The 26,737-nt window shown below is 58.0% G+C and overlaps 2 protein-coding genes across 8 annotated transcripts in view; one reads left to right on the top strand and one right to left on the bottom strand.

Moving 5' to 3' along the window:
* LOC309583924 (TBC1 domain family member 17-like) overlaps positions 1-11,463 on the bottom strand; it is a 43,879-nt gene extending 32,416 nt beyond the window's left edge. For 5 of the 6 annotated variants that reach the window (XM_082299799.1, XM_082299801.1, XM_082299802.1 and 2 more), the window contains exons 1-4: positions 5,919-6,127; positions 3,792-3,879; positions 2,787-2,967; positions 243-324 (exon numbers count right to left, since the gene is read on the bottom strand). In XM_082299799.1, the coding sequence (XP_082155925.1) occupies positions 243-324; positions 2,787-2,967; positions 3,792-3,879; positions 5,919-6,113 (546 nt within the window). In that variant the 5' untranslated portion in view covers positions 6,114-6,127. Of the gene's footprint in view, positions 1-242; positions 325-2,786; positions 2,968-3,791; positions 3,880-5,918; positions 6,128-6,784; positions 6,869-11,411 lie in introns of those variants that run through there. The other variant, XM_082299800.1, reaches the window with a different exon arrangement.
* A 1,650-nt stretch (positions 11,464-13,113) lies between these two features.
* LOC309583900 (proline-rich AKT1 substrate 1-like) overlaps positions 13,114-26,737 on the top strand; it is a 15,335-nt gene continuing 1,711 nt past the window's right edge. Inside the window, exons 1-3 of one of the 2 annotated variants that reach the window (XM_082299769.1) lie at positions 13,114-13,736; positions 16,545-16,616; positions 22,128-22,279. In XM_082299769.1, the coding sequence (XP_082155895.1) occupies positions 13,289-13,736; positions 16,545-16,616; positions 22,128-22,279 (672 nt within the window). In that variant the 5' untranslated portion in view covers positions 13,114-13,288. Of the gene's footprint in view, positions 13,737-16,544; positions 16,617-22,120; positions 22,280-26,737 lie in introns of both variants that reach the window. The other variant, XM_082299768.1, reaches the window with a different exon arrangement.

Below are 26,737 nucleotides of genomic sequence, written 5' to 3'. Positions count from 1 at the left end.
ACCCCCCGGGACCCCCCCCAAAAAGGACCCAACCCCCCCTGGGACCCCCCAAACCCCCCCGGGACCCCCCCCAAAACGGACCCGACCCCCCCCAGGGACCCCCCCCAAAAAGGACCCAAACCCCCCAGGACCCCCCCAAACCCCACAGGGACCCCCCCCCAAAAGGACCCAACCCCCCCTGGGACCCCCCCGAGACCCCCCCAAAAAGGACCCAAACCCCCCCAAATCCGGGGGTCGCTCACGGTGACGAGCCCGGGTGGGGGAGGGGGCTCGGGGGGGTCCTCGGGGGTCGCCAACAGCAACAGCCGGGGGTCCCTGGGGCACCTGGGGGGGCGGATTTGGGGAGGGGTCTCAGGAATTTGGGGAGGGGTCCCTGGGGCACCTGGGGGGGGGGGCGGATTTGGGGAGGGGTCTCAGGAATTTGGGGAGGGGTCCCTGGGGCACCTGGGGGGGGCGGATTTGGGGAGGGGTCTCAGGAATTTGGGGAGGGGTCCCTGGGGCACCTGGGGGGGGCGGATTTGGGGAGGGGTCTCAGGAATTTGGGGAGGGGTCCCTGGGGCACCTGGGGGGAGGGGCGGATTTGGGGAGGGGTCTCAGGAATTTGGGGAGGGGTCTCGGGGGGGAGGGGCGGATTTGGGTCATTTTAGGGAGGATTTTGGGTCATTTTCGGGGAGTTTTTGGGTCGTTTTAGGGGGATTTTGGGTCATTTTCGGGGAGGTTTTGGGCCATTTTCGGGGAGTTTTTGGGTTGTTTTAGGGGAGTTTTTGGGTTGTTTTAGGGGGATTTTGGGTCATTTTAGGGAGGATTTTGGGTTGTTTTAGGGAGGATTTTGGGTCATTTTCGGGGAGTTTTTGGGTTGTTTTAGGGGAGTTTTTAGGTTGTGTTAAGGGGAGATTTTGGGTCATTTTAGGGGAGTTTTTGGGTCATTTTCGGGGAGTTTTTGGGTTGTTTTAGGGGATTTTTGGGTCATTTTCGGGGAGTTTTTGGGTTGTTTTAGGGGGGATTTTGGGTCATTTTCGGGGAGTTTTTGGGGTGTTTTAGAGGAGTTTTTGGGTTGTTTTAGGGGGCATTTTGGGTCATTTTCGGGGAGTTTTTGGGTTGTTTTAGGGGGGATTTTGGGTCATTTTCGGGGAGTTTTTGGGGTGTTTTAGAGGAGTTTTTGGGTTGTTTTAGGGGGCATTTTGGGTCATTTTCGGGGAGTTTTTGGGTTGTTTTAGGGGAGTTTTTGGGTCATTTTCGAGGAGTTTTTGGGTCATTTTCGGGGAGTTTTTGGGTTGTTTTAGGGGGGGATTTTGGGTCATTTTCGGGAGACTTTTGGGTCATTTTCGAGGAGTTTTTGGGTCATTTTCGGGGAGTTTTTGGTTGTTTTAGGGGGGGATTTTGGGTCATTTTCGGGGAGTTTTTGGGTCATTTTCGGGGAGTTTTTGGGTCATTTTCGGGGAGTTTTTGGGTCATTTTCGGGAGAATTTTGGGTCATTTTCGGGGAGTTTTTGGGTTCTTTTAGAGGAGTTTTTGGGTTGTTTTAGGTGAGGTTTTGGGTCATTTTAGGGGTATTTTGGGTCATTTTAGGGGAGTTTTTGGGTCATTTTCGGGAGAATTTTGGGTCATTTTCGGGGACTTTTTGGGTTGTTTTAGAGGAGTCTTTGGGTTGTTTTAGGCGGGATTTTGGGTCATTTTAGGGGTATTTTGGGTTATTTTAGGGGAGTTTTTGGGTCATTTTCCGGAGAATTTTGGGTCATTTTCGGGGACTTTTTGGGCTGTTTCAGGCGGGATTTTTCCAGGGGATCCTGAGGATTTTGGGGAGGGGTCCCGGAGGATTTTAAGGGGGGTCCCCGAGGGGTTTTGGGGGGGGGCGTTTAGGGGGTCCCGGGGGGGGATTTTGGGTTGTTTTAGGGGGGGATTTTTGGGTCATTTTCGGGGAGTTTTTGGGTCGTTTTAGGGGGGGATTTTTGGGTCATTTTAGGGGAGTTTTTGGGTCATTTTCGGGGAGTTTTTGGGTTGTTTTAGGGGGGATTTTGGGTCATTTTAGGGGAGTTTTTGGGTTGTTTTAGGGGGCATTTTGGGTCATTTTAGGGGAGTTTTTGGGTTGTTTTAGGGAGGATTTTGGGTCATTTTCGGGGAGTTTTTGGGTTGTTTTAGGGGTGGATTTTGGGTCATTTTCGGGGAGTTTTTGGGTTGTTTTAGAGGAGTTTTTGGGTTGTTTTAGGGGGGGATTTTGGGTCATTTTCGGGGAGTTCTTGGGTTGTTTTAGGGAGGATTTTGGGTCATTTTCGGGGAGCTTTTGGGTTGTTTTAGAGGAGTTTTTGGGTTGTTTTAGGGGGGGATTTTGGGTCATTTTCGGGGAGTTTTTGGGTTGTTTTAGGGAGGATTTTGGGTCATTTTCGGGGTATTTTGGGTCATTTTCGGGGAGTTTTTGGGTCATTTTCGGGAGAATTTTGGGTCATTTTCGGGGAGTTTTTGGGTCATTTTCGGGAGAATTTTCGGTCATTTTAGGGGAGTTTTTGGGTTGTTTTAGAGGAGTCTTTGGGTCATTTTCGGGGAGTTTTTGGGTCATTTTCGGGGAGTTTTTGGGGTTGTTTTAGGGGGGGATTTTGGGTTGTTTTAGGGGGGATTTTGGGTCATTTTCGGGGAGTTTTTGGGTTGTTTTAGAGGAGTCTTTGGGTCATTTTCGGGGAGTTTTTGGGCTGTTTTAAGCGGGATTTTTCCAGGGGATCCTGAGGATTTTGGGGAGGGGTCCCGGAGGATTTTGAGGGGGGGTCCCCGAGGGGTTTTGGGGCCGCACTCACGGGCGCAGGCGGGACCCCAAGAGGCGCAGGAGGCGGCGCTGCGCCCCCCGGGGGAGGTGCAGGGGGGGCGGGCAGGGCCCCCCCCGCGGCAGCAGCACCAGGAAGGGGCGGCGGAGGCCGGGGGGGCCCCGGCGGAGCCCCCGCAGCTCCCCCAGGAGCAGCCGGAAGCCCCCGGCCCAACCTAAAGGGGAAGGGGACGAGTGAAGGCCAAAAAAAAGGGCAGGAATGGGCTCAAAATGAGGCCGAAATGGGGCTGGAATTGGCTGAAAATGAGGGCAAAATGAGGGTAAAATGAGGGCAAAATGAGGGCAAAATGAGGGCAAAATGAGCCCAAAATGAGCCCAAAATGAGGGCAAAATGAGCCAAAATGAGCCCAAAATGAGCCCAAAATGAGGGCAAAATGAGCCCAAAATGAGGGCAAAATGAGGGCAAAATGAGCCCAAAATGAGCCCAAAATGAGGGCAAAATGAGCCCAAAATGAGCCCAAAATGAGCCCAAAATGAGGCCAAAATGAGCCCAAAATCCTGCTCTGAACTGCACAGGAACACCAAAAAAGCCCGAAATTACCCAAAAATTCCCCCAAATTCCCCCCAAAATTCCCCAAATCCCCCCAAAATCCCCCCAAAATCCCAAATCCCCCCAAAAATCCCCCAAAATCCCCCAAAAATCGCCCCAAAATCCCCCCCAAATCCCCCCAAAAATCCCCCAAAATCCCCCAAAAATCGCCCCCAAATCCTCCTAAAATCCCCCCAAAATCCTCCCAAAATCCCCCCAAATCCCCCCAAAATCCCCCCAAATCCCCCCAAAATCCTCCCAAAATTCCCCAGAATCCCCCCAAAATCCCCCCAAATCCCCCCAAAATCCTCCCAAAATCGCCCCCAAATCCCCCAAAATCGCCCCCAAATCCCCCAAAAATTCCCCAAATCCTCCCCAAATCCCCCCCAAAATCCCCTCAAATTCCCAAAAATCTCCCCAAAATCCCCCAAATCCCCCCAAATTCGGTACCGGGCTCCGGGGGGGCGCGGGGGGGGCTCAGCACGGCCCAGTCGGGTTCGTAGCCGGGGTCTGGGGGCTCCTCGGCCGGGGGGGGGCCCTGGGGGGTTTTGGGGGGATTTGGGGAATTTTGGGGGGATTTGGGGGGATTTGGCGAAGATTTGGGGGGGTCCCAGGGGGGTTTGGGGGGAAATGTTGGGATTTTGGGGGGGGATTTGGGGGATTTTGGGGAAGATTTGGGGGGTCTCGGAGGGGTTTGGGGGGGATTTTTGGGGGGATTTGGGGGGTCCTGGGGGGGTTTTGGGGTGGGGGGAGGGGAAATTGGGGGGATTTGGGGGATTTTGGGGGGATTTGGGGAATTTGGGGAAGATTTGGGGGGGTCCCAGGGGGGTTTGGGGGGAAATTTTGGGATTTTGGGGGGGATTTGGGGGATTTTGGGGAAGATTTGGGGGGTCTCGGAGGGGTTTGGGGGTGATTTTGGGATTTTTGGGGGGATTTGGGGGGGTCCTGGGGGGGTTTTGGGGTGGGGGGAGGGGAAATTGGGGGGATTTGGGGGATTTTGGGGGATTTGGGGGGGTCCAAGGTGGTTTTTTGGGGGGGATTCAGTGATTTTGAGGGGGGGGTTGGGGGTCCCGGGGCGCTTTTTGGGGGAAATTTTGGGATTTTTGAGAGGATTTGGGGAATTTTAGAGGGACCCTGGGGGGCTTTTGGGGGGGATTTGGGGAAGATTTGGGGGGTCCCGGGGGGATTTTGGGGTGGGGAGAGAGGAAATTGGGGCGATTTGGGGGATTTGGGGGATTTTGGGGGGATTTTGGGAATTTGGGGGAGTCCCGGGGGGTTTTGGGGGGAAATTTTAGGATTTTGGGGGGGATTTGGGGGGTCCTGGGGGGGTTTTGGGGTGGGGGGAGGGGAAATTGGGGGGATTTGGGGGATTTTGGGGGGATTTGGGGAATTTGGGGGGATTTGGGGGGGTCCCGGGGGGTTTGGGGGGAAATTTTGGGATTTTGGGGGGGATTTGGGGGATTTTGGGGAAGATTTGGGGGGTCTCGGAGGGGTTTGGGGGTGATTTTGGGATTTTTGGGGGGATTTGGGGGGGTCCTGGGGGGGTTTTGGGGTGGGGGGAGGGGAAATTGGGGGGATTTGGGGGATTTTGGGGGGTCCAAAGTGGTTTTTTGGGGGGGATTCAGTGATTTTGGGGGGGAATTTGGGGGTCCCGGGGGGCTTTTGGGGGGATTTTGAGATTTTTGAGGGGATTTGGGAATTTTGGGGGGATTTGGGGGGTCCCAGGGGGGTTTGGGGGAGGGGATTTGGAGAATTTTTGGGGGGCTTGGGGGCTTTTGGGGAATTTTGGGGGGAATTTGGGGAATTTTGGGGCCCCCAGGGGATTTTAGGGGGAATTTGGGGGGATTTGGGGGGGTCCTGGGGGGGTTGTGTGGGGATTTTTGGGGAATTTGGGAGGAATTTCGGGAATTTTGGGGGGTCTTGGGGGGTTTTGGGGGTCCCAAGGGATTTTTGGGGGGGTTTTGGGGCATTTTGGGGGTCTCAGGGGGGTTTTGGGGGGGTCCTGGGAAGTATTTTGGGGTCCCAAAGGATTTTGGGGGGATTTGGGGAATTTTGGGGCTCCCAGGGGATTTTTGGGGGAATTTTGGCGGGGGGGGAGGGGAGGATTTTGGGGAATTTGGGGAATTTTTGGGGAATTCGGGGAATTTTTGGGGAATTCGGGGGGGCTTGGGGAGGATTTCGGTGAATTTTGGGGGGGATTTGGTGACTTTTGGGGGATTTGGGGAATTTTGCGGGTCCCAAGGGCGTTTTGGGGCAGTTTTGGGGGATTTTTGGGACGAATTTGGGGATTTTGGGGGAATTTTGGGGGATTTGGAGAATTTTTGGGGGGGATTTGGGGAATTTTGGGGGATTTTGGGGGGATTTGGGGGGGGAGATTTTTGGGGGATTTTTGGGGATTTTGGGGGATTTTGGGGGGGATTTTAGGGGATTTTTGGGGGTTTTGGGGGGATTTTGGGTATTTTTGGGGTGGTTTTGGGGGATTTGGGGGGATTTGGGGGATTTTTGGGGGATTTTTGGGGGATTTTTGAGCATTTTGGGGGATTTTGGGGGGATTTGGGGGTCCCGGGGGGGTCTCACCGTGTCACCGGGGGGGTCCCACGGCCCCTCCAGGGGTTCCCATTGCAGCTCCAGGTCCTGCGGCTGCCTCAAACCAGTACAGACCAGTATGAACCAGTATGAACCAGTACAGACCAGTATGGACCAGTATAAACCAGTAAAAACCAGTACAGACCAGTATCGACCAGTATCAACCAGTGGAGCTCCTTCTACCATGGCCACGCCCTTCCCAGTGCTCCCAGTGCCCTCCCAGTCCCTCCCAGTGCCCTCCCAGTGCTCCCCAGTCCCATCCCAGTCCCTCCCAGTGCCCTCCCAGTCCCTCCCAGTGCCCTCCCAGTGCCCCCCAGTCCTTCCCAGTCCCTCTCAATCCCATCCCAGTGCCTCCCAGTGCCCCCCAGTCCCTCCCAGTCCCATCCCAGTGCCCCCCAGTGCCCCCCAGTCCCTCCCAGTCCCTCTCAATCCCATCCCAGTGCCCTCCAGTCCCTCCCAGTCCCTCCCAGTGCCCTCCAGTCCCTCCCAGTCCCTCCCAGTGCCCCCCAGTGCCCCCCAGTCCCTCCCAGTGCCCTCCAGTCCCTCCCAGTGCCCTCCCAGTGCTCCCCAGTCCCATCCCAGTCCCTCCCAGTCCCTCCCAGTCCCTCCCAGTTCCCTCCCAGTTCCCTCCCAGTGCCGTCCCAGTGCCCCCCAGTCCTTCCCAATCCTTCCCAGTCCCCTCCCAGTTCCCTCCCAGTCCCCCCCAGTCCCTCTCAATCCCATCCCAGTCCCTCCCAGTCCCTCCCAGTCCCCTCCCAGTCCCTCCCAGTTCTCTCCCAGTGCCCCCCCAGTCCTTCCCAGTCCCTCCCAGTCTCTCCCAGTCCCTCCCAGTGCCCCCCAGTGCCCCCCAGTCTCACGCCCTGCAGGACGCGCAGCCGCCCCTGCAGCAGCCGCGGGGGGAGGGACACGGGGACGGAGACCCCGGGCAGGTCCAGCAGCACCTGGGGACGGCACAGCCGGACACGGTCAGAGACAGCCGGACACGGCCGGACACGGCCGGACACAGCCGGACACGGTCAGAGACAGGCGGACACGGTCAGAGACAGCCGGACACGGCCGGACACGGTCGGACACAGCCGGACACAGCCGGACACGGTCGGACACGGTCAGAGACAGGCGGACACAGCCGGACACAGCCGGACACAGCCGGACACGGTCAGAGACAGCCGGACACGGCCGGACACGGCCGGACACGGTCAGAGACAGGCGGAGACAGCCGGACACAGGAAGAGACAGGCGGACACGGTCAGAGACAGCCGGACACAGCCGGACACGGTCAGAGACAGGCGGAGACAGCCGGACACGGCCGGACACAGTCGGACACGGCCGGACACGGCCGGACACGGTCAGAGACAGCCGGACACAGCCGGACACAGCCGGACACGGTCAGAGACAGCCGGACACAGCCGGACACAGCCGGACACAGCCGGACACAGTCGGACACGGCCGGACACGGCCGGACACGGCCGGACACGGCCGGACACAGTCGGACACGGTCAGAGACAGCCGGACACAGCCGGACACAGCCGGACACAGCCGGACACGGTCAGAGACAGGCGGACACAGCCGGACACGGCCGGACACAGCCGGACACAGCCGGACACAGCCGGACACGGCCGGACACGGTCGGACACAGCCGGACACGGCCGGACACAGTCGGACAGGGTTGGACACGGCCGGACACAGCCGGACACAGCCGGACACGGCCGGACACAGTCGGACAGGGTTGGACACGGCCGGACACAGCCAGACATGGCCAGACACAGTCAGACACAGTCGGACACGGCCGGACACGGTCGGACACAGCCGGACACAGCCGGACACAGCCGGACACGGTCAGAGACAGCCGGACACAGCCGGACACAGCCGGACACAGCCGGACACAGCTGGACACGGTCAGAGACAGGCAGAGACAGCCGGACACAGCCGGACACAGCCGGACACGGTCGGACACGGCCAGACATGGCCAGACACAGTCAGACACAGCCGGACACGGCCGGACACGGCCGGACACAGTCGGACACAGCCGGACACAGCCGGACACGGTCAGAGACAGGCGGACACAGCCGGACACAGCCGGACACAGCCGGACACGGTCAGAGACAGCCGGACACAGCCGGACACAGCCGGACACAGTCGGACACAGCCGGACACAGTCGGACACGGTCAGAGACAGGCGGACACGGTCAGACACAGTCAGACACAGCCGGACACGGTCAGAGACAGGTGGAGACAGCGGAGACAGGAGGAGACAGGCGGACACAGTCAGACACGGTCGGACACGGTCGGACATGGTCGGACACAGTCAGACACAGCCGGACACAGCCGGACACAGTCAGACACAGCCGGACACAGTTGGACACAGCCGGACACGGCCGGACACAGCCGGACACAGTCAGACACAGCCGGACACAGTCGGACACAGCCGGACACAGCCGGACACGGCCGGACAGCGCGTCAGGGGCAGCAGCAGGGGCACTGTCACCTCCCCGTCACCCGGCCCTGTCACTGTCACCTGTTCCTGTCACCAGCACCAAGTCACTGGCACCTCCCCCACTGTCACCGCACCAGCGTCAGCCGGCGCTGGCACCGTGCCACCTGTCGGGGCACTGGCACCCCCCCCACTGTCACACCGGCACCGTGTCACCGTCGCTGTGTCACTGTCACCGTGTCACCACTGTCACTGTCACTGTGTCACTGTCACCGTGTCACCGGCACCGTGTCACCGGCACCGTGTCACCGGCACTGTGTCACTGTCACCAGTGTCACCACTGTCACCATCACCGTGTCACCGGCACCGTGTCACCACCGTCACTGTCACCGTGTCACTGTCACCGTGTCACTGTCACCGTCACCATGTCACTGGCACCGTGTCACTGTCACCAATGTCACCAGTCATTGTCACCACTGTCACACTGTCACTGTGTCACTGTCACCGTGTCACCGGCACTGTGTCACTGTCACCGTGTCACCACTGTCACCGTCACCATGTCACCATGTCACCATCACCGTGTCCCTGTGTCACTGTCACCGTGTCACCATCACCGTGTCACCATCACCGTGTCACTGTGTCACTGTCACTGTGTCACCACTGTCACTGTCACCGTGTCACCGTCACCGTGTCACCACCGTCACTGTCACCGTGTCACTGTCACCGTCACCATGTCACTGGCACCGTGTCACTGTCACCAGTGTCACCAGTCATTGTCACCACTGTCACACTGTCACTGTGTCACTGTCACCGTGTCACCACTGTCACCGTCACCATGTCACCATGTCACCATCACCGTGTCCCTGTGTCACTGTCACCGTGTCACCATCACCGTGTCACCATCACCGTGTCACTGTGTCACTGTCACTGTGTCACCGTGTCACCGTCACCGTGTCACCGTCACCGTGTCACCACCGCCACTGCCACCACTGTCACTGTCATCATGTCACTGTCACCAGTGTCACCACTGTCGCTGTCACTGTGTCACTGCCACCCCGTCACGGTGTCACCGGCACTGTGTCACTGTCACCAGTGTCACCGCTGTCCCTGTGTCCCTGTCCCTGTCCCCCCATCACTGTGTCACTGCCACCTGTCCCTGTCCTTGTCACTGTCACCACTGTCCCTGTCACCGGCACGGTGTCACCACCACCCCGTCACTGCCACCTGGCACTGTCACCGCTGTCCCTGTCCCCCCATCGCTGTGTCACCGTCACCACCACTGTCCTTGTGTCCCTGTCACCTCTGTCCCTGTCACCGGCACGGTGTCGCTGCCACCCCGTCACGGTGTCACCGGCACTGTGTCACTGTCACCAGTGTCACCGCTGTCCCTGTGTCACCGTCACGGTGTCACTGCCACCCTGTCCCTGTCACCGCTGTCCCTGTGTCACTGCCACTCTGTCCCTGTCCCCCCATCAGTGTCACTGTCACCGCCACCCCGTCACTGTCCCTGTGTCACCATCATGGTGTCACCGCCAGCCCATCACTGTCCCTGTGTCCCTGTCACCGTCACGGTGTCACTGCCACCTGTCCCTGTCCCTGTCACCGTCACCGTCATGGTGTCACCGCCAGCCCATCACTGTCACCTGTCCCTGTCACCACTGTCACTGTCACTGTCCCTGTGTCACCATCATGGTGTCACCGCCACCCTGTCCCTGTCACCCTGTCCCTGTCACCATCACTGTCCCTGTGTCCGTGTGTCGTTGTCACCCTGTCCCTGTCACCGCCACCCCGCCACTGCCACCTGGGACTGTCACCGTCCCTGTGTCCGTCACCCTGTCACTGTCACCCTGTCACTGTGTCCCTGTGACACTGTCACCCTGTCCCTGTCACCCTGTCACTGTCACCCTGTCTCTGTCACCGTCCCTGTCCCCGTCCCTGTCCCTGTCACCGCCACCCTGCCACTGCCACCTGTCACTGTCACCATCCCTGTGTCCCTGTCACCCTGTCCCTGTGTCACTGTGTCCCTGTCACCCTGTCCCTGTCCCCGGCACTGTGTCACTGCCACCCCATCACTGTCTCTGTGTTACCATCACTGTCACCCTGTCCTTGTGTCCCTGTGACACTGTCACCCTGTCTCTGTCACCCTGTCACTGTCACTGTCACCGTCCCTGTGTCCCTGTCACCCTGTCCCTGTGTCACCGCCACCCCGCCACTGCCACCTGTCCTTGTCACCGCTGTCCCTGTGTCCCTGTCCCTGTCACCGCCACCCCGTCACTGCCACCTGGGACTGTCACCATCCCTGTGTCACTGTCACCCTGTCACTGTCACCCTGTCACTGTCACCCTGTCCCTGTCACCCTGTCCCTGTCACCGTCACTGTCCCTGTGTCACTGTGTCCCTGCCACCCTGTCATTGTCCCTGTGTCACCCTGTCCCTGTCACCCTGTCTCTGTCACCGTCCCTGTCCCTGTGTCCCTGTCCCTGTCACCGCCACCCCGTCACTGCCACCTGGGACTGTCACCATCCCTGTGTCCGTCACCCTGTCACTGTCACCCTGTCACTGTCACCCTGTCACTGTCCCTGTGTCCGTGTGTCCCTGTCCCCCTGTCCCTGTGTCACTGTCACCCTGTCACTGTCACCCTGTCCCTGTGTCCCTGTGTCCCTGTGTCCCTGTGTCCCTGTGTCCCCCTGTCCCTGTGTCCCCCTGTCCGTGTGTCCCTGTCCCCCTGTCCCTGTGTCCCCCTGTCCCTGTCCCCCCGTCCCCATCACCGCCCCCCCGCCCGGGGACCGCGCTGTCACCGCCACCACAAGGAGACGACACCGAGGGGGGGGGGGGGGGAGGGGACACCCAGAGAGGGGGGGAGGGGAGGCGTCACTGCGGGGTGGGGGAGGGGCGAGGTGACACCACAGCGCCCCCCCGGGGGGGTCCCGCGGGTGCTGACGAAGCAGCGGCGTCCCGGGGGTGGGGGAGGGGCGCGGGGGGGGGGGGGGTCCCGGGGGTCACTTGGGGAGGGGTCCCGGTGGGGAGGGGGGGGAGGGGCAGGGGAGGCCTCACCCTCCCTCCCGCCGCCGCCTCCATCCCGCACCCGCCGCTTCCGCTTCCGCCCGCGCGGCCACGCCCCTTCCGCTCCGCCAAGCCACGCCCCCCGCGCGCCCGCCGGCCAATGGGAGCCGCGCGTGTGGCTCGCGCCGTGGCCACGCCCCTCCCTCGGGATAGCCGCGCCTCCCACGCGTGGCCACGCCCCTTTCCCGGGTTTAGTCACGCCCACTTCCGGCCCTGGCCCCGCCTCTTCCGGCCCCGCCATCTTGGGGGGCCCCGGGGCCGCCGAGCGGTTCCGGTGGTGCCGCGACCCCCCCCGGACCCGGGACCCCCAAAAAACCCCCCCGGGACCCCCTAAAAACCCCCCGGGACCCCTTAAAATCTCCTCGGGAGCCCTGAAAAACCCCCGGGACCCCCTAAAACCCCCCGGGACCCCTTAAAATCTCCTCGAGACCCCTGAAAAACCCCCGGGACCCCCTAAAACCCCCCGGGACCCCTTAAAATCTCCTCGAGACCCCCCCGGGACTCCCCAAATCCCCCCGGGACCCCCTAAAAACCCCCCGGGACCCCTTAAAATCTTCTCGGGATCCCCCAAACCCCCCCGGGACCCCCCCAAACCCTTCCGGGACCCCCCAAAACCGCCCCCAAATCCCCGCGTGATCCCCGGGACCCCCTGGACCTTCCCCAACCCCCCCGGTCCTACCCCAGGACCCCCCCAGGACCCCCCCTAAAAACCCCTTAAACCCCCCCAGGACCCCCTTAGGACCCCCAAACCCCCCCAAAGCCCCCCCAAAGCCCCCCCACCCTCTCGAAACTCCCCCCAAACCCCTCCCAGAACCCCCCAAGACCCCCAAATCCCCCCCCAAACCCCTCCCAGCACCCCCAAACCCCTCCCAAGACCCCCCCAGCACCCCCCAAACCCCCCCAAGAGCCCCCAAACCCCCTCAGGACCCCCCCAAACCCCCCCAAGACCCTCCCAAGACCCCCCAACCCCCCCCGGACCCCCCAAACTCCCCCCAGCACCCCACAACCCCCCCCCCAGGACCCCCTAAACCCCCCCAGAACCCCCCCAAACTCCCCCCTATCACCCCCAACCCCCCCCAGGACCCCCCAAACTCCCCCAAGAGCCCCCAGACCTCTCCCAAGACCCCTCAAAACCCCCCCAGGCCCCCCCCAACCCCCCCCCAGGACCCCCCCAAGATCCCCCAAACCTCCCCCAAGACCCTCCCAAGACCCCCCAAACTCCCCCCAGGACCCCCCAAACCCCCCCAAGACCCCCCCAAACTCCCCCTATCACCCCCCAAACTCCTCCCAGCCCCTCTCAAACTCCCCCCAGCAGCCCCCAAACCCCCCCGAGACCCTCCCAAGACCCCCCAAACCCCCCCAGCACCCCCCAACCCCCCCCAAGACCCCCCAAACTCCCCCCGAACCCCCCCAAGACCCCCTAAACTTCCCCCAGCACCCCCCAAACTCCCCCCAAGACCCTCCCAAACCCCCCCAAACTCCCCCTATCACCCCCCAAACCCCCTCAGGACCCCCCCAAACTCCCCCAAGGACCCCCCCAAACTCCCCCCAGCACCCCCCAAACCCCCTCAGGACCCCCCCAAACCCCCCCCAGCACCCCCCAAACCCCCTCAGGACCCCCCCAAACCCCCCCCAGCACCCCCCAAACCCCCCCAGCACCCCCCAAACCCCCTCAGGACCCCCCAAACTCCCCCCAGCACCCCCCAAACCCCCTCAGGACCCCCCAAACCCCCCCCAGCACCCCCCAAACTCCCCCCAGCACCCCCCAAACCCCCTCAGGACCCCTCCAAACCCCCCCAGCACCCCCCAAACCCCCTCAGGACCCCCCAAACTCCCCCCAGGACCCCCCCCCAGCCGCCCCCTCCCCGATGTGGACGCCCCCTCCCCCCGAGGGGCTCCGCTCCCGCTGGGCCGCTCTGGTGGCGGCGGCCGAGGGGTTCCGGGCGGGGGGCGGGGGGGGCCCGGGGGGTCCCGACGTGGTGATTTTGGGGGTCTGGGGGGGTCCCGGGGGGGTCCCAACTTTGGCCCATCACGGCCCGGGCCCCCTGGGAGCCGCCGCTCGCCGTTTCCTGCCGGACATCGCCGCCGCCCACCGAGCCATGAGCCCCCCGCCCCAAAATGCCCCTCCCCCACCCCAACTCAGGGACCCCCCCCCGGGAACGCCGGCAGCGCCCCCCCCCCAAAAAAACAAGGCCGGGAGCCGCCCCTCCCCCCAGGAGGAGAGAGCCCCTCCCCCACCCGCTCCGTGCTGGGGGAGGGGGGGGAGGGGCGGCGGGGGGGGAGGGGCGGCGGAGGCGGCGCCCAGCGATGTTACTGGTGAGGGGGGGAGGGGAACTGGGAGCGCTGGGGGGGGGGGGGGTTGGGGCTGGGGGGGTCATGGGGAGATTTGGGGGGGGGTCCTGGGAGTGGGGGGGTCATTTGGGGGGGGTCTGGGGGGATTTTGGGGGGGATTTTGGGTCTGGGGGGGTTGGGGGGGGTCATGGGGAGATTTTTTGGGGGGGGGATTTTGGGTCTGGGGAGGGTCTGGGGATATTTTGGGGGGGTCCTTGGAGTGGGGGGGGTCATTTGGGGGGGGGTCTGGGGGGATTTGGGGGGGATTTTGGGTCTAGGGGGGGTTGGGGGGGGTCATGGGGAGATTTGGGGGGGGGTCCTGGGAGTGGGGGGGGTCATTTGGGGGGGGGGTTGGGGGGATTTTGGGTCTGGGGGGGTCTGAGGGGGTCATGGGGACATTTTGGGGGTCCCTGGGGGGGCTCTGGGGAGATTTTGGGGGGGTCCTTGGAGTGGGGGAGGGGGGCTGGGGGGGGATTTTGGGTCGGGGGGGGGTCATGGGGGATTTTGGGGGGGATTTTGGGGCTGGGGAGGGTCTGGGGAGATTTTTTGGGGGTCCCTGGGGAGATTTGGGGGGGGGGATTTTGGGGCTGGGGGGGCTCTGGGGGGTCCTGGGAGTGGGGGAGGGAGCGCTGGGGGGGGATTTTGGGTCTGGGGGGGTCATGGGGTCATTTTGGGGGGTCCTTGGAGTGGGGGGGTGTCATTTGGGGGGGGTCTGGGGGGATTTTGGGGAGATTTGGGGGGGGATTTTGGGTCTGGGGGGGTCATGGGGAGATTTTGGGGGGGTCCTGGGGGGTCATGGGAACATTTGGGGGGTCCCTGGGGGGCTTTGGGGAGATTTGGGGGGGATTTTGGGGCTGGGGGGGCTCGGGGGGGGTCATGGGGAGATTTGGGGGGGTCCTTGGAGTGGGGGGGGTCATTTGGGGGGGGTCTGGGGGGATTTTGGGGAGATTTTGGGGGGGATTTTGGGGCTGGGGGGGTCATGGGGAGATTTTGGGGGTCCCTGGGGGGATTTTGGGGACATTTGGGGGGTGATTTTGGGTCTGGGGGGGTCATGGGGAAATTTTGGGGGGGTCCTGGGAGTGGGGGGGGTCATTTGGGGGCGTCTGGGGAGATTTTGGGGGGGGATTTTGGGGCTGGGGGGGTCATGGGGAAATTTTGGGGGGGTCCTTGGAGTTGGGGGGGGGTCATTTGGGGGGGTCTGGGGGGATTTTGGGGGGGATTTTGGGTCTAGGGGGGGTTGGGGGGGGTCATGGGGAGATTTTTTGGGGGGATTTTGGGGCTGGGGGGGCCATGGGGAGATTTTGGGGGTCCCTGGGGGGATTTTGGGGACATTTGGGGGGTGATTTTGGGTCTGGGGGGGTCATGGGGAAATTTTGGGGGGTCCTGGGAGTGGGGGGGTCATTTGGGGGGGGTCTGGGGGGATTTTGGGGAGATTTTGGGGGGGGATTTTGGGTCTGGGGGGGTCATGGGGAGATTTTGGGGGGGTCCTGGGGGGTCACAGGAACATTTTGGGGGTCCCTGGGGGGCTTTGGGGACATTTGGGGGGGGATTTTGGGGCTGGGGGGGCTCGGGGGGGGTCATGGGGAGATTTGGGGGGGGGTCCTGGGAGTGGGGGGGGTCATTTGGGGGGGGTCTGGGGGGATTTTGGGTCTGGGGGGTTCTGAGGGGGTCATGGGGAGATTTTGGGGGGGGATTTTGGGTCTGGGGAGGGTCTGGGGAGATTTTGGGGGGGTCCTGGGAGTGGGGGGGTCATTTGGAGGGGGGTCTGGGGGGATTTTGGGGAGATTTGGGGGGGATTTTGGGGCTGGGGGGGTCATGGGGAGATTTTGGGGGGGTCCTTGGAGTGGGGGGGTCATTTGGAGGGGGGTCTGGGGGGATTTTGGGGGGGATTTTGGGTCTGGGGGGTTCAGGGGGGGTCATGGGGAGATTTTTTGGGGGGATTTTGGGGCTGGGGGGGTCATGGGGAGATTTTGGGGGTCCCTGGGGGGATTTTGGGGACATTTGGGGGGTGATTTTGGGTCTGGGGGGGTCATGGGGAGATTTTTTGGGGGTCCCTGGGGGGGCTCTGGGGAGATTTTTGGGGGGATTTTGGGGCTGGGGGGGTCATGGGGAAATTTTGGGGGGGTCCTTGGAGTGGGGGGGGGTCATTTGGGGGCGTCTGGGGAGATTTTGGGGGGGGATTTTGGGTCTGGGGGGGTTGGGGGGGGTCATGGGGAGATTTTTGGGGGGGGATTTTGGGGCTGGGGGGGTCATGGGGAGATTTTGGGGGTCCCTGGGGGGATTTTGGGGACATTTGGGGGGTGATTTTGGGTCTGGGGGGGTCATGGGGATATTTTGGGGGGGTCCTGGGAGTGGGGGGGTCATTTGGGGGGGGTCTGGGGGGATTTTGGGGACATTTGGGGGGTGATTTTGGGTCTGGGGGGGTCATGGGGAGATTTTGGGGGGGTCCTGGGGGGTCACGGGAACATTTTGGGGGTCCCTGGGGGGGCTCTGGGGAGATTTTGGGGGGGTCCTGGGAGTGGGGGGGGTCATTTGGGGGGGGTCTGGGGGGATTTGGGGGAGATTTTTTGGGGGGATTTTGGGTCTGGGGGGGTCATGGGGAGATTTTGGGGGGTCCTTGGAGTGGGGGGGGTCATTTGGGGGTCCCTGGGGGGTCACGGGGACATTTTGAGGGTCCCTGGGGGGGTCCTGGGGATATTTTGGGTCTGGGGGGGGTCCTGGGGATATTTTGGGGGGTCCCTGGGGGTCTCTGGTGCCCCCCCACCCCAATTGTCCCCCCCTCCCCCCCCCCAGGGCTGTTCCTGATGGACGAGGATTGGGGGGGGCCCGAGGAGGAGCCGGAGCCGGAGCCGGAGAGCCCCGAGGGTGGGGGGGGCAACAATTGGGGGGGGGGGGCAAAAATTTGGGGGGGGGGCAACAATTGGGGGGGGGGCAAAAATTTGGGGGGGCCAAAATTGGGGGTAAAAATTTGGGGGGTAAAATTTGGGGTGGGAGGATCAAAATTTGGGGGCGGGGGGGCAAAAATGTGGGGGTGGAGAGGCCAAAATTGGGGGGGGGGGAAGCCAAAAATTGGGGGGGGAGCCCAAAATTTGGGGGGTAAAATTTGGGGTGGGGGGGCAAAAAATTTGGGGGGGGCCAAAAATTGGGGGTAAAAATTTGGGGGGTAAAATTTGGGGTGGGAAGGTCAAAATTTGGGGGCGGGGGGGGCAAAAATTTGGGGGTGGAGAGGCCAAAATTGGGGGGGGGAAGCCAAAAATTTGGGGGGGAGCCCAAAATTTGGGGGGTAAAATTTGGGGTGGGGGGGCAAAAAATTTGGGGGGGGGGAGGCAAAATTTGGGGTAGAGGAGCAAAAAATTGGGGGGGGCAAAAAATTGGGGGAGCAAAAAATTTGGGGAGCAAAAAATTTGGGGGGGGAGAGGCCAAAATTGGGGTGGGGGGGTCAAATTGGGGGGGTAAAATTTGGGGAGGGGGTGGGGCACAAAATTTGGGGGGGGGCCCAAAAATTTGGGGGGTAAAATTTGGGGTGGGGGGGCAAAAAATTTGGGGGCTGGGGGGGCACAAAAATGTGGGGGTGGAGAGACCAAAATTGGGGGGGGGAAAGCCAAAAATGGGGGGGGGAGCCCAAAATTTGGGGGGTAAAATTTGGGGTGGGGGGGCACAAAATTGGGGGGGGGGCCAAAATTTGGGGGGTGAAATTTGGGGAGGGAGAGCCAAAATTTGGGGGCTGGGGGGGCCAGAATGAAAAATTTGGGGGTGTCCGAGGGGGGGTTTGGGGGAGTTTTTTGGGTTTTTGGGGGTGGATTTTGGGGATTTTGGGGGGTTTTGGGTTTTTTTGGGGTGGATTTTGGGTTTTTTGGGGTGGATTTTGGGATTTTTTGGGGATTTTGGGTTTTTGGGGGTGGATTTTGGGATTTTTTGGGGATTTTGGGTTTTTGGGGGTGGATTTTGGGGTTTTTGGGGGTGAATTTTGGGGGTTTTGGGGGTGGATTTTGGGGTTTTTTGGGGATTTTGGGTTCTTTTGGGGTGGATTTTGGGTTTTTTGGGGTGGATTTTGGATTTTTTGGGGGTGGATTTTGGGGTTTTTGGGTGGATTTTGGGGTTTTTGGGGGTGGATTTTGGGGTTTTTAGGGGATTTTGGGTTCTTTTGGGGTGGATTTTGGGGTTTTTTGGGGATTTTGGGTTTTTTGGGGTTTTTTGGGGATTTTGGGGGTGGATTTTGGGGTTTTTTGGGGATTTTGGGTTCTTTTGGGGTGGATTTTGGATTTTTTGGGGTGGATTTTGGGGTTTTTTGGGGATTTTGGGTTCTTTTGGAGTGGATTTTGGGTTTTTTGGGGGTGGATTTTGGGGTTTTTGGGGATTTTGGGTCTTTTTGGGGTGGATTTTGGGTTTTTTGGGGGTGGATTTTGGGGTTTTTTGGGGATTTTGGGTTCTTTTGGGGTGGATTTTGGGGTGGATTTTGGGTTTTTTGGGGGTGGATTTTGGGGTTTTTTGGGGATTTTGGGTTCTTTTGGGGTTTTTGGGGGTGGATTTTGGGGTTTTTTGGGGGTGGATTTTGGGGTTTTTTGGGGATTTTGGGGTTTTTGGGGGTGGATTTTGGGGTTTTTGGGGGTGAATTTTGGGGGTTTTGGGGGTGGATTTTGGGGTTTTTTGGGGGTGGATTTTGGGGTTTTTTGGGGATTTTGGGGTTTTTGGGGGTGGATTTTGGGTTTTTTGGGGGTGGATTTTGGGGTTTTTTGGGGATTTTGGGTTCTTTTTGGGTGGATTTGGGGTTTTTTGGGGTGGATTTTGGATTTTTTGGGGTGGATTTTGGGGGTTTTGGGGGTGGATTTTGGGGCTTTTGGGGTGGATTTTGGGGTTTTTTGGGGATTTTGGGTTTTTTGGGGGTGGATTTTGGGGTTTTTGGGGTGGATTTTGGGTTTTTTGGGGGTGGATTTTGGGGTTTTTTGGGGATTTTGGGTTCTTTTGGGGTGGATTTTGGGGTTTTTTGGGGATTTTGGGTTTTTGGGGGTGGATTTTGGGGTTTTTTGGGGATTTTGGGTTCTTTTGGGGTGGATTTTGGGTTTTTGGGGGTGGATTTTGGGGTTTTTGGGGATTTTGGGGTTTTTGGGGGTGGATTTTGGGGTTTTTTGGGGATTTTGGGGTTTTTGGGGGGTGGATTTTGGGGTTTTTTGGGGATTTTGGGTTTTTTTGGGGGTGGATTTTGGGTTTTTTTTGGATTTTGGGTTCTTTTGGGGGTGGATTTTGGGGTTTTTGGGGGTGGATTTTGGGGTTTTTGGGGGATTTTGGGTTCTTTTGGGGGTGGATTTTGGGTTTTTTGGGGATTTTGGGGTTTTTGGGGGGGGAATTTTGGGGTTTTTGGGGGTGGATTTTGGGGTTTTTTGGGGGATTTTGGGGTTTTTGGGGGTGAATTTTGGGGTTTTTGGGGGTGGATTTTGGGGTTTTTTGGGGATTTTGGGGTTTTTGGGGGTGAATTTTGGGGTTTTTGGGGGTGGATTTTGGGTTTTTTTGGGGATTTTGGGTTCTTTTGGGGTGGATTTTGGGGGTTTTGGGGGTGGATTTTGGGGTTTTTTGGGGATTTTGGGTTTTTGGGGGTGGATTTTGGGGTTTTTTGGGGATTTTGGGTTCTTTTGGGGTGGATTTTGGGTTTTTTGGGGGTGGATTTTGGGGTTTTTTTGGGGATTTTGGGGTTTTTTTTTTGGGTGGTGGATTTTGGGGTTTTTGGGGGGGATTTTGGATTTTTTGGGGATTTTGGGGTTTTGGGGGTTGGATTTTGGGGTTTTTGGGGATTTTGGGGTTTTTGGGGGATTTTGGGGGTTTTTGGGGGTGGATTTTGGGGTTTTTGGGGTTTGGTTTTTGGGGTTGGTTTTGGGGTTTTGGGGATTTTGGGGTTCTTTTGGGGTGGTCTTGGTTGTGGGGTTTTGGGGGGTGGATTTTGGGGTTTTTTGGGGATTTTGGATTTTGGGTATTTTGGGTGTTTGGTTTATTTTGGGTTTTTGGGGGTATTTTTGGGTTTTGGTTCGGAGTGGTTTGGGGGTTTTTTGGGGTGGATTTTGGATTTTTTTGGGGGTGGATTTTGGGGTTTTTTGGGGGTGGATTTTGGGGTTTTTTGGGGATTTTGGGTTCTTTTGGAGTGGATTTGGGGTTTTTTGGGGTGGATTTTGGATTTTTTGGGGTGGATTTTGGGGGTTTTGGGGGTGGATTTTGGGGCTTTTTTGGGTGGTTTTGGGTTCTTTTGGGGTGGATTTGGGGTTTTTTGGGGGTGGATTTTGGATTTTTTGGGGGTTTTGGGGGGGAGTTTGGGGGATTTTTTTGAGGGTTTTTGGGGGTGGATTTTGGTTTTTTTTGGGGTAAATTTTAGGTTTTTTGGGGTTGGTTTTGGGTTTTTTGGGGGGGTTTTTTGGGGGTGGATTTTGGGGTTTTTTAGAGGTAAATTTTGGATTTTTTTGGGGTGGATTTTAGGTTTTTGGGGGGTAATTTTTCGGGGTTTTTTGGGTGGATTTTGGGGTTTTTTGGGTGGATTTTAGGTTTTTTGGGGGTGGATTTTGGATTTTTTGGGGTGAATTTTGGGTTTTTTGGGGGGGAGTTTGGGGGATTTTTTGGGGGTGGGTTTTGGGTGGTTTTAGGGGTGGATTTTAGGTTTTTTGGGGGTGGTTTTGGGGTTTTTGGGGGGGGTTTTTTGGGGTGGATTTGGGGCTTTTTTTCTTTTTGGGTGGTTTTGGGTTTTTTGGGGGTGGATTTTGGGTTTTTTGGGGGTGGATTTCAGGTATTTGGGGGGTAAATTCTGGATTTTTTGGGGGTGGATTTCAGGTATTTTGGGGGGTAAATTTCAGATTTTTTTGGGGTGGATTTTAGGTATTTCGGGGGTAAATTTTAGGGTTTTTGGGGTGGACTTTGGGTGTTTCTTGGGGGTTTTTTTGTAGGTGGATTTTGGATTTTTTTGGGGTGGATTTCAGGTATTTGGGGGGTAAATTTCAGATTTTTTGGGGGTGGATTTCAGGTATTTGGGGGGTAAATTTTGGATTTTTTTGGGGTGGATTTCAGGTATTTGGGGGGTAAATTCTGGATTTTTTTGGGGTGGATTTCAGGTATTTTGAGGGGTAAATTCTGGATTTTTTTGGGGTGGATTTCAGGTATTTGGGGGGTAAATTTCAGATTTTTTTGGGGTGGATTTCAGGGTTTTTGGGCGTAAATTTTAGGGGTTTTGGGGTGGACTTTGGGTGTTTCTTGGGGGTTTTTTTGGAGGTGGATTTTGGATTTTTTTGGGGTGGATTTCAGGTATTTGGGGGTAAATTTTGGATTTTTTTGGGGTGGATTTCAGGTATTTGGGGGGTAAATTCTGGATTTTTTTGGGGTGGATTTCAGGTATTTTGAGGGGTAAATTCTGGATTTTTTTGGGGTGGATTTCAGGTATTTGGGGGGTAAATTTCAGATTTTTTTGGGGTGGATTTCAGGTATTTTGGGGGGTAAATTTCAGATTTTTTTGGGGTGGATTTCAGGTTTTTTGGGCGTAAATTTTAGGGGTTTTGGGGTTGGTTTTGGGTGTTTCTTGGGGGTTTTTTTTGGAGGTGGATTTTGGATTTTTTTGGGGTGGATTTCAGGTATTTGGGGGTAAATTTTGGATTTTTTTGGGGTGGATTTCAGGTATTTGGGGGGTAAATTTCAGATTTTTTTGGGGTGGATTTCAGGTATTTGGGGGGTAAATTCTGGATTTTTTGGGGGTGGATTTCAGGTATTTTGAGGGGTAAATTCTGGATTTTTTTGGGGTGGATTTCAGGTATTTCGGGGGTAAATTCTGGATTTTTTGGGGGTGGATTTCAGGTATTTCGGGGGTAAATTCTGGATTTTTTTGGGGGTGGATTTCAGGTATTTGGGGGGTAAATTCTGGATTTTTTTGGGGTGGATTTCAGGTATTTCGGGGGTAAATTCTGGATTTTTTGGGGGTGGATTTCAGGTATTTCGGGGGTAAATTCTGGATTTTTTGGGGGTGGATTTCAGGTATTTCGGGGGTAAATTCTGGATTTTTTTGGGGGTGGATTTCAGGTATTTGGGGGGTAAATTTCAGATTTTTTTGGGGTGGATTTCAGGTATTTTGGGGGGTAAATTCTGGATTTTTTTGGGGTGGATTTCAGGTATTTGGGGGGTAAATTCTGGATTTTTTTGGGGTGGATTTCAGGTATTTGGGGGTAAATTTTGGATTTTTTTGGGGTGGATTTCAGGTATTTGGGGGGTAAATTTTGGACTTTTTTGGGGTGGATTTCAGGTATTTGGGGGTAAATTCTGGATTTTTTGGGGGTGGATTTCAGGTATTTGGGGGGTAAATTTCGGGGTTTTTTTTGGGGTGCTGACCCCGTTTCCCCCCCTCCCCTCAGAGAGCAGCCCCCCCTCGGAGGGGCTCTGCGGGCCCCCCCCCTCTGCCCCCCCCCGGGCCCCCCCTGGCTCGTTCCCTGCCCGTGTCTGTGCCCAGCTGGGCCCTCAGAGCCCCCCCCGGGCCCCGCGGCCCCCCCGGCACCGGCGGCTCCGCGCACAAGGTGGGGCTGGGGGGGTCCTGGGGGGGTCCTGGGGGGGAGTTTGGGGGAGTTTATGGAGTTTTGGGGGGGTCCTGGGGGGGTTTGGGGGGTCCTGGGGGGGGGGTTGGGGGGTCCTGGGGGCTCCTGAGGGGAGTTTGGGGGGTCCGGGGGGGGCCCGGGGGGGGTTTATGGGGTCCTGGGGGGGGGTTTGGGGGGTCCAGGGGGGGCCCTGGGGGGGCCCGGGGGGGGTTTATGGGGTCCTGGGGGGGTCCTGGGGGGAGTTTGGGGGGTCCGGGGGGGGCCCGGGGGGGGTTTATGGGGTCCTGGGGGGAGTTTGGGGGGTCCTGGGGGGGTTTGGGGGGGGTTTATGGAGTTTTGGGGGGGTCCTGGGGGGAGTTTGGGGGGTCCTGGGGGGGTCCGGGGGGGGCCCGGGGGGGGTTTATGGGGTCCTGGGGGGGGTTTGGGGGGTCCAGGGCGGGCCCTGGGGGGGTCCTGGGGGGGTTTATGGGGTCCTGGGGGGGTCCTGGGGGGAGTTTGGGGGGTCCTGGGGGGGTCCTGGGAGGGTTTATGGAGTTTTGGGGGGGTTTATGGGGGGTTTATGGGGTCCTGGGGGGGGGTTGGGGGGTCCTGGGGGGGTCCTGGGGGGAGTTTGGGGGGTCCAGGGGGGACCCGGGGGGGGGTTTATGGGGTCCTGGGGGTGTTTGGGGGGGTCCTGAGGGGAGTTTGGGGGGTCCTGGGGGGGTCCTGGGGGGAGTTTGGGGGGTCCAGGGGGGGCCCTGGGGGGGTCCTGGGGGGAGTTTGGGGGGTCCAGGGGGGGTTTATGGGGTCCTGGGGGGGTCCTGGGGGGAGTTTGGGGGGTCCTGGAGGGGTTTGAGGGGGTCCGGGGGGGTCCTGGGGGAGTCCTGGGGGGGAGGTTTGGGGGGCCCTGGGGAGGGTTTGGGGAATTTTGGGGGCTTTGGGGTGGGATTTGGGGGGATTTGGGGGGATTTGGGGGGGTTTATGGGGTCCGGGGGGGGTCCTGGGGGGGGTTTATGGAGTTTTGGGGAGGCTTTGGGGGGTTTGGGATGGATTTGGGGAAGTTTGGGGGATCCTGGGGGGGTCCTGGGGGGGTTTATGGGGTCCGGGGGGGAGTTTGGGAGGTCCAGGGGGGGGTTGGGGGGATTTTGGGGGGGTTTATGGGGTCCGGGGGGGGATCCTGGGGGGGATTTGGGGGAGTTTATGGAGTTTTGGGGGGGTTTGGGGTGTCCGGGGGGGGGGGTTATGGAATTTGGGGGGGGTTGGGGGGGTCCTGGGGAGTTTTGGGAGGTCCTGGGGGAGGCTTTGGGGGGGTCCTGAGGGGGTTTGGGGGGGGATTTTGGGGGGTTTATGGAGTTTTGGGGGGGTCCTGGGGGGGTTTATGGAATTTTGAGGGGGGGTTATGGGGTCCTGGGGGAGTTTGGGGAGTTTTGGGGGGTCCTGGGGGAGTTTTGGGGGTCCTGGGGGGGGTTTATGGAATTTTGAGGGGGGGGTTGGGGTCCTGGGGGGGTTTTGGGGGGGGGCGTTGGGGGAGTTTATGGAATTTGGGGGGATCCTGGGGGGTCCTGGGGGGGTTGATGGAATTTTGGGGGGACTTGGGGGGGTTTGGGGTTTTTTTTGGGGGGGGTTGGGAGGTCGTAGGGGGGTCCGGGGGGATTTTTGGGGGGGGGGGTCCTGGGGGGGTTTATGGAGTTTGGGGGGGGGGGGTTTATGGGGTCCTGGGGGTGTTTGGGGGGTCTGGGGGGGAGTTTTGGGATTTGGGGGGGGTTTATGGGGTCCTAGAGGGAATTTGGGGGAGTTTTGGGGGGTCCTGGGGGAGTTTTTGGGGGGTTTATGGAGTTTTGGGGGAGTTTTGGGGGGTCCTGAGGGAGTTTTGGGGGTCCGGGGGGGGTTATGGAGTTTGGGGGGGGGGGGTTATGGGGTCCTGGGGGGTTTTTTGGGGGGGGTTGGGGGAGCTTAAGGAATTTGGGGGAGACTTGGGGGGTTTGGGGTGGTTTTTTGGGGGGGTTTCTGGAGTTTTGGGGGGTCCTGGGGGGAGTTGATGGAATTTGGGGGGGGTTGATGGAATTTTGGGGGGGTTGATGGAATTTGGGGGGGGTTTAAGGGGTCTCAGGGGGGGTTTTGGGGGTTCTCTCCTTTGGGAGAGGTTTTGGGGGGGGTCCTGGGGGGGTTGATGGGGTTTTGGGGGGTCCTGGGGAGGGGATTTAGGGGGGAAATTTTGGGTCAGGGGGGGTCTTGGGGATGATTTTGGGGTGCAGGGGGGGTTTTGGGGATGATTTTAGGGCTGATTTTGGGGTTTCAGGGATGAGTTTGGGGCTCTTTTTGGGGTTTTGGGGATGAGTTTGGGGTTCTTTTTAGGGATGATTTTGGGGTTTTTTTTGGGGTTGATTTTGGGGATGATTTTAGGGCTGATTTTGGGGTTTCAGGGATGATTTTGGGGCTCTTTTTGGGGGGGTTTGGGGGTTGTTTTTAGGGATGATTTTAGGGCTGATTTTGGGGTTTTGGGGATGATTTTGGGGTTTTTTAGGGGTTCCGGGGATGATTTTGGGGTTCTTTTTAGGGATGATTTTGGGGGTTTTTTGGGGTTTCGGGGATGATTTTGGGGTTTTGGGGATGATTTTGGGGTTTTGGGGGTGATTTTGGGGTTCTTTTGGGGATGATTTTGGGGCTCTTTTTGGGGTTTTGGGAATGATTTTGGGGCTCTTTTTGGGGTGATTTTGGGGTTCTTTCTGGGGATGATTTTGGGGCTCTTTTTGGGGGGGTTTTGGGGTTCTTTTTAGGGATGATTTTGGGGTTCTTTTGGGGGTGATTTTGGGGTTCTTTTGGGGGTGATTTTGGGGTTGTTTTTGGGGTTTCGGGGATGATTTTGGGGCTCTTTTTCGGGGTGATTTCGGGGATGATTTTGGGGTTCTTTTCAAGGTTTCAGGGATGATTTTGGGGTTCTTTTTAGGGATGATTTTGAGGTTCTTTTTGGGGATGATTTTAGGGCTGATTTTGGGGTTTTAGGGATGATTTTGGGGCTCTTTTTGGGGTGATTTTGGGGTTCTTTTTGGGGTGTCAGGGATGATTTTGGGGTTCTTTTTAGGGATGATTTTAGGGCTGATTTTGGGGTTTTGGGGATGATTTTGGGGCTCTTTTTAGGGGTGATTTTGGGGATGATTTTGGGGCTCTTTTTGGGGTTTTGGGGGTGATTTGGGGGTTCTTTTTAGGGATGATTTTGGGGCTGATTTTGGGGTTTCAAGGATGGTTTTGGGGCTCTTTTTGGGGATGATTTTGGGGCTCTTTTTGGCCGTGATTTTGGGGATGATTTTGGGGTTTTAGGGATGATTTTGGGATTCTGGGGATGATTTTGGGGCTCTTTTTGGGGGGGTTTTGGGGTTCTTTTTAGGGATGATTTTAGGGGTGATTTTGGGGCTCTTTTGGGGGTGATTTTGGGGTTGTTTTTGGGAATGATTTTGGGGTTATTTTTGGGGTTTCGGGGATGATTTTGGGGTTTCAGGGATGATTTTGGGGCTCTTTTTGGGGTTTTGGGGATGATTTTGGGGCTCTTTTTGGGGTTGATTTTGGGGATGATTTTAGGGCTGATTTTGGGGGTTTGGGGATGATTTTGGGGCTCTTTTTGGGGTGATTTTGGGGTTCTTTCTGGGAATGATTTTGGGGTTCTTTTTGGGGTTTCAGGGATGATTTTGGGGTTCTTTTTAGGGATGATTTTAGGGCTGATTTTGGGGTTTCAGGGATGATTTTAGGGCTGATCTTGGGGTGCCGGGGATGATTTTGGGGCTCTTTTTAGGGGTGATTTTGGGGATGATTTTGGGGCTCTTTTTAGGGGTGATTTTGGGGATGATTTTGGGGATGATTTTGGGGCTCTTTTGGGGTTTTGGGGGTGATTTGGGGGTTCTTTTTAGGGATGATTTTGGGGCTGATTTTGGGGTTTCAAGGATGGTTTTGGGGCTCTTTTTGGGGATGATTTTGAGGCTCTTTTTGGCCGTGATTTCGGGATGATTTTGGGGTTTTAGGGATGATTTTGGGATTCTGGGGATGATTTTAGGGCTGATTTTGGGGTTCTGGGGATGATTTTGGGGCTCTTTGGGGGGGTTTTGGGGTTCTTTTTAGGGATGATTTTAGGGGTGATTTTGGGGCTCTTTTGGGGGTGATTTTGGGGTTGTTTTTGGGAATGATTTTGGGGTTATTTTTGGGGTTTCGGGGATGATTTTGGGGTTTCAGGGATGATTTGGGGCTCTTTTTGGGGTGATTTTGGGGTTCTTTCTGGGGATGATTTTGGGGCTCTTTTTGGGGGGGTTTTGGGGTTCTTTTTGGGGATGATTTTAGGGGTGATTTTGGGGTGATTTTGGGGGTGATTTTGGGGGTGATTTTGGGGTTTTGGGGATGATTTTGGGGTTTCAGGGATGATTTTGGGGCTCTTTTTGGGGTGATTTTGGGGCTCTTTTTGGGGTTTCAGGGATG

Source organism: Coloeus monedula, assembly GCF_965178545.1.
Source record: "Coloeus monedula genome assembly, chromosome: 34".
NCBI lineage: Eukaryota > Metazoa > Chordata > Aves > Passeriformes > Corvidae > Coloeus > Coloeus monedula.
The sequence above is the reverse complement of the archived record's forward strand: the minus strand, read 5'-3'. Positions and strand labels throughout refer to the sequence as shown.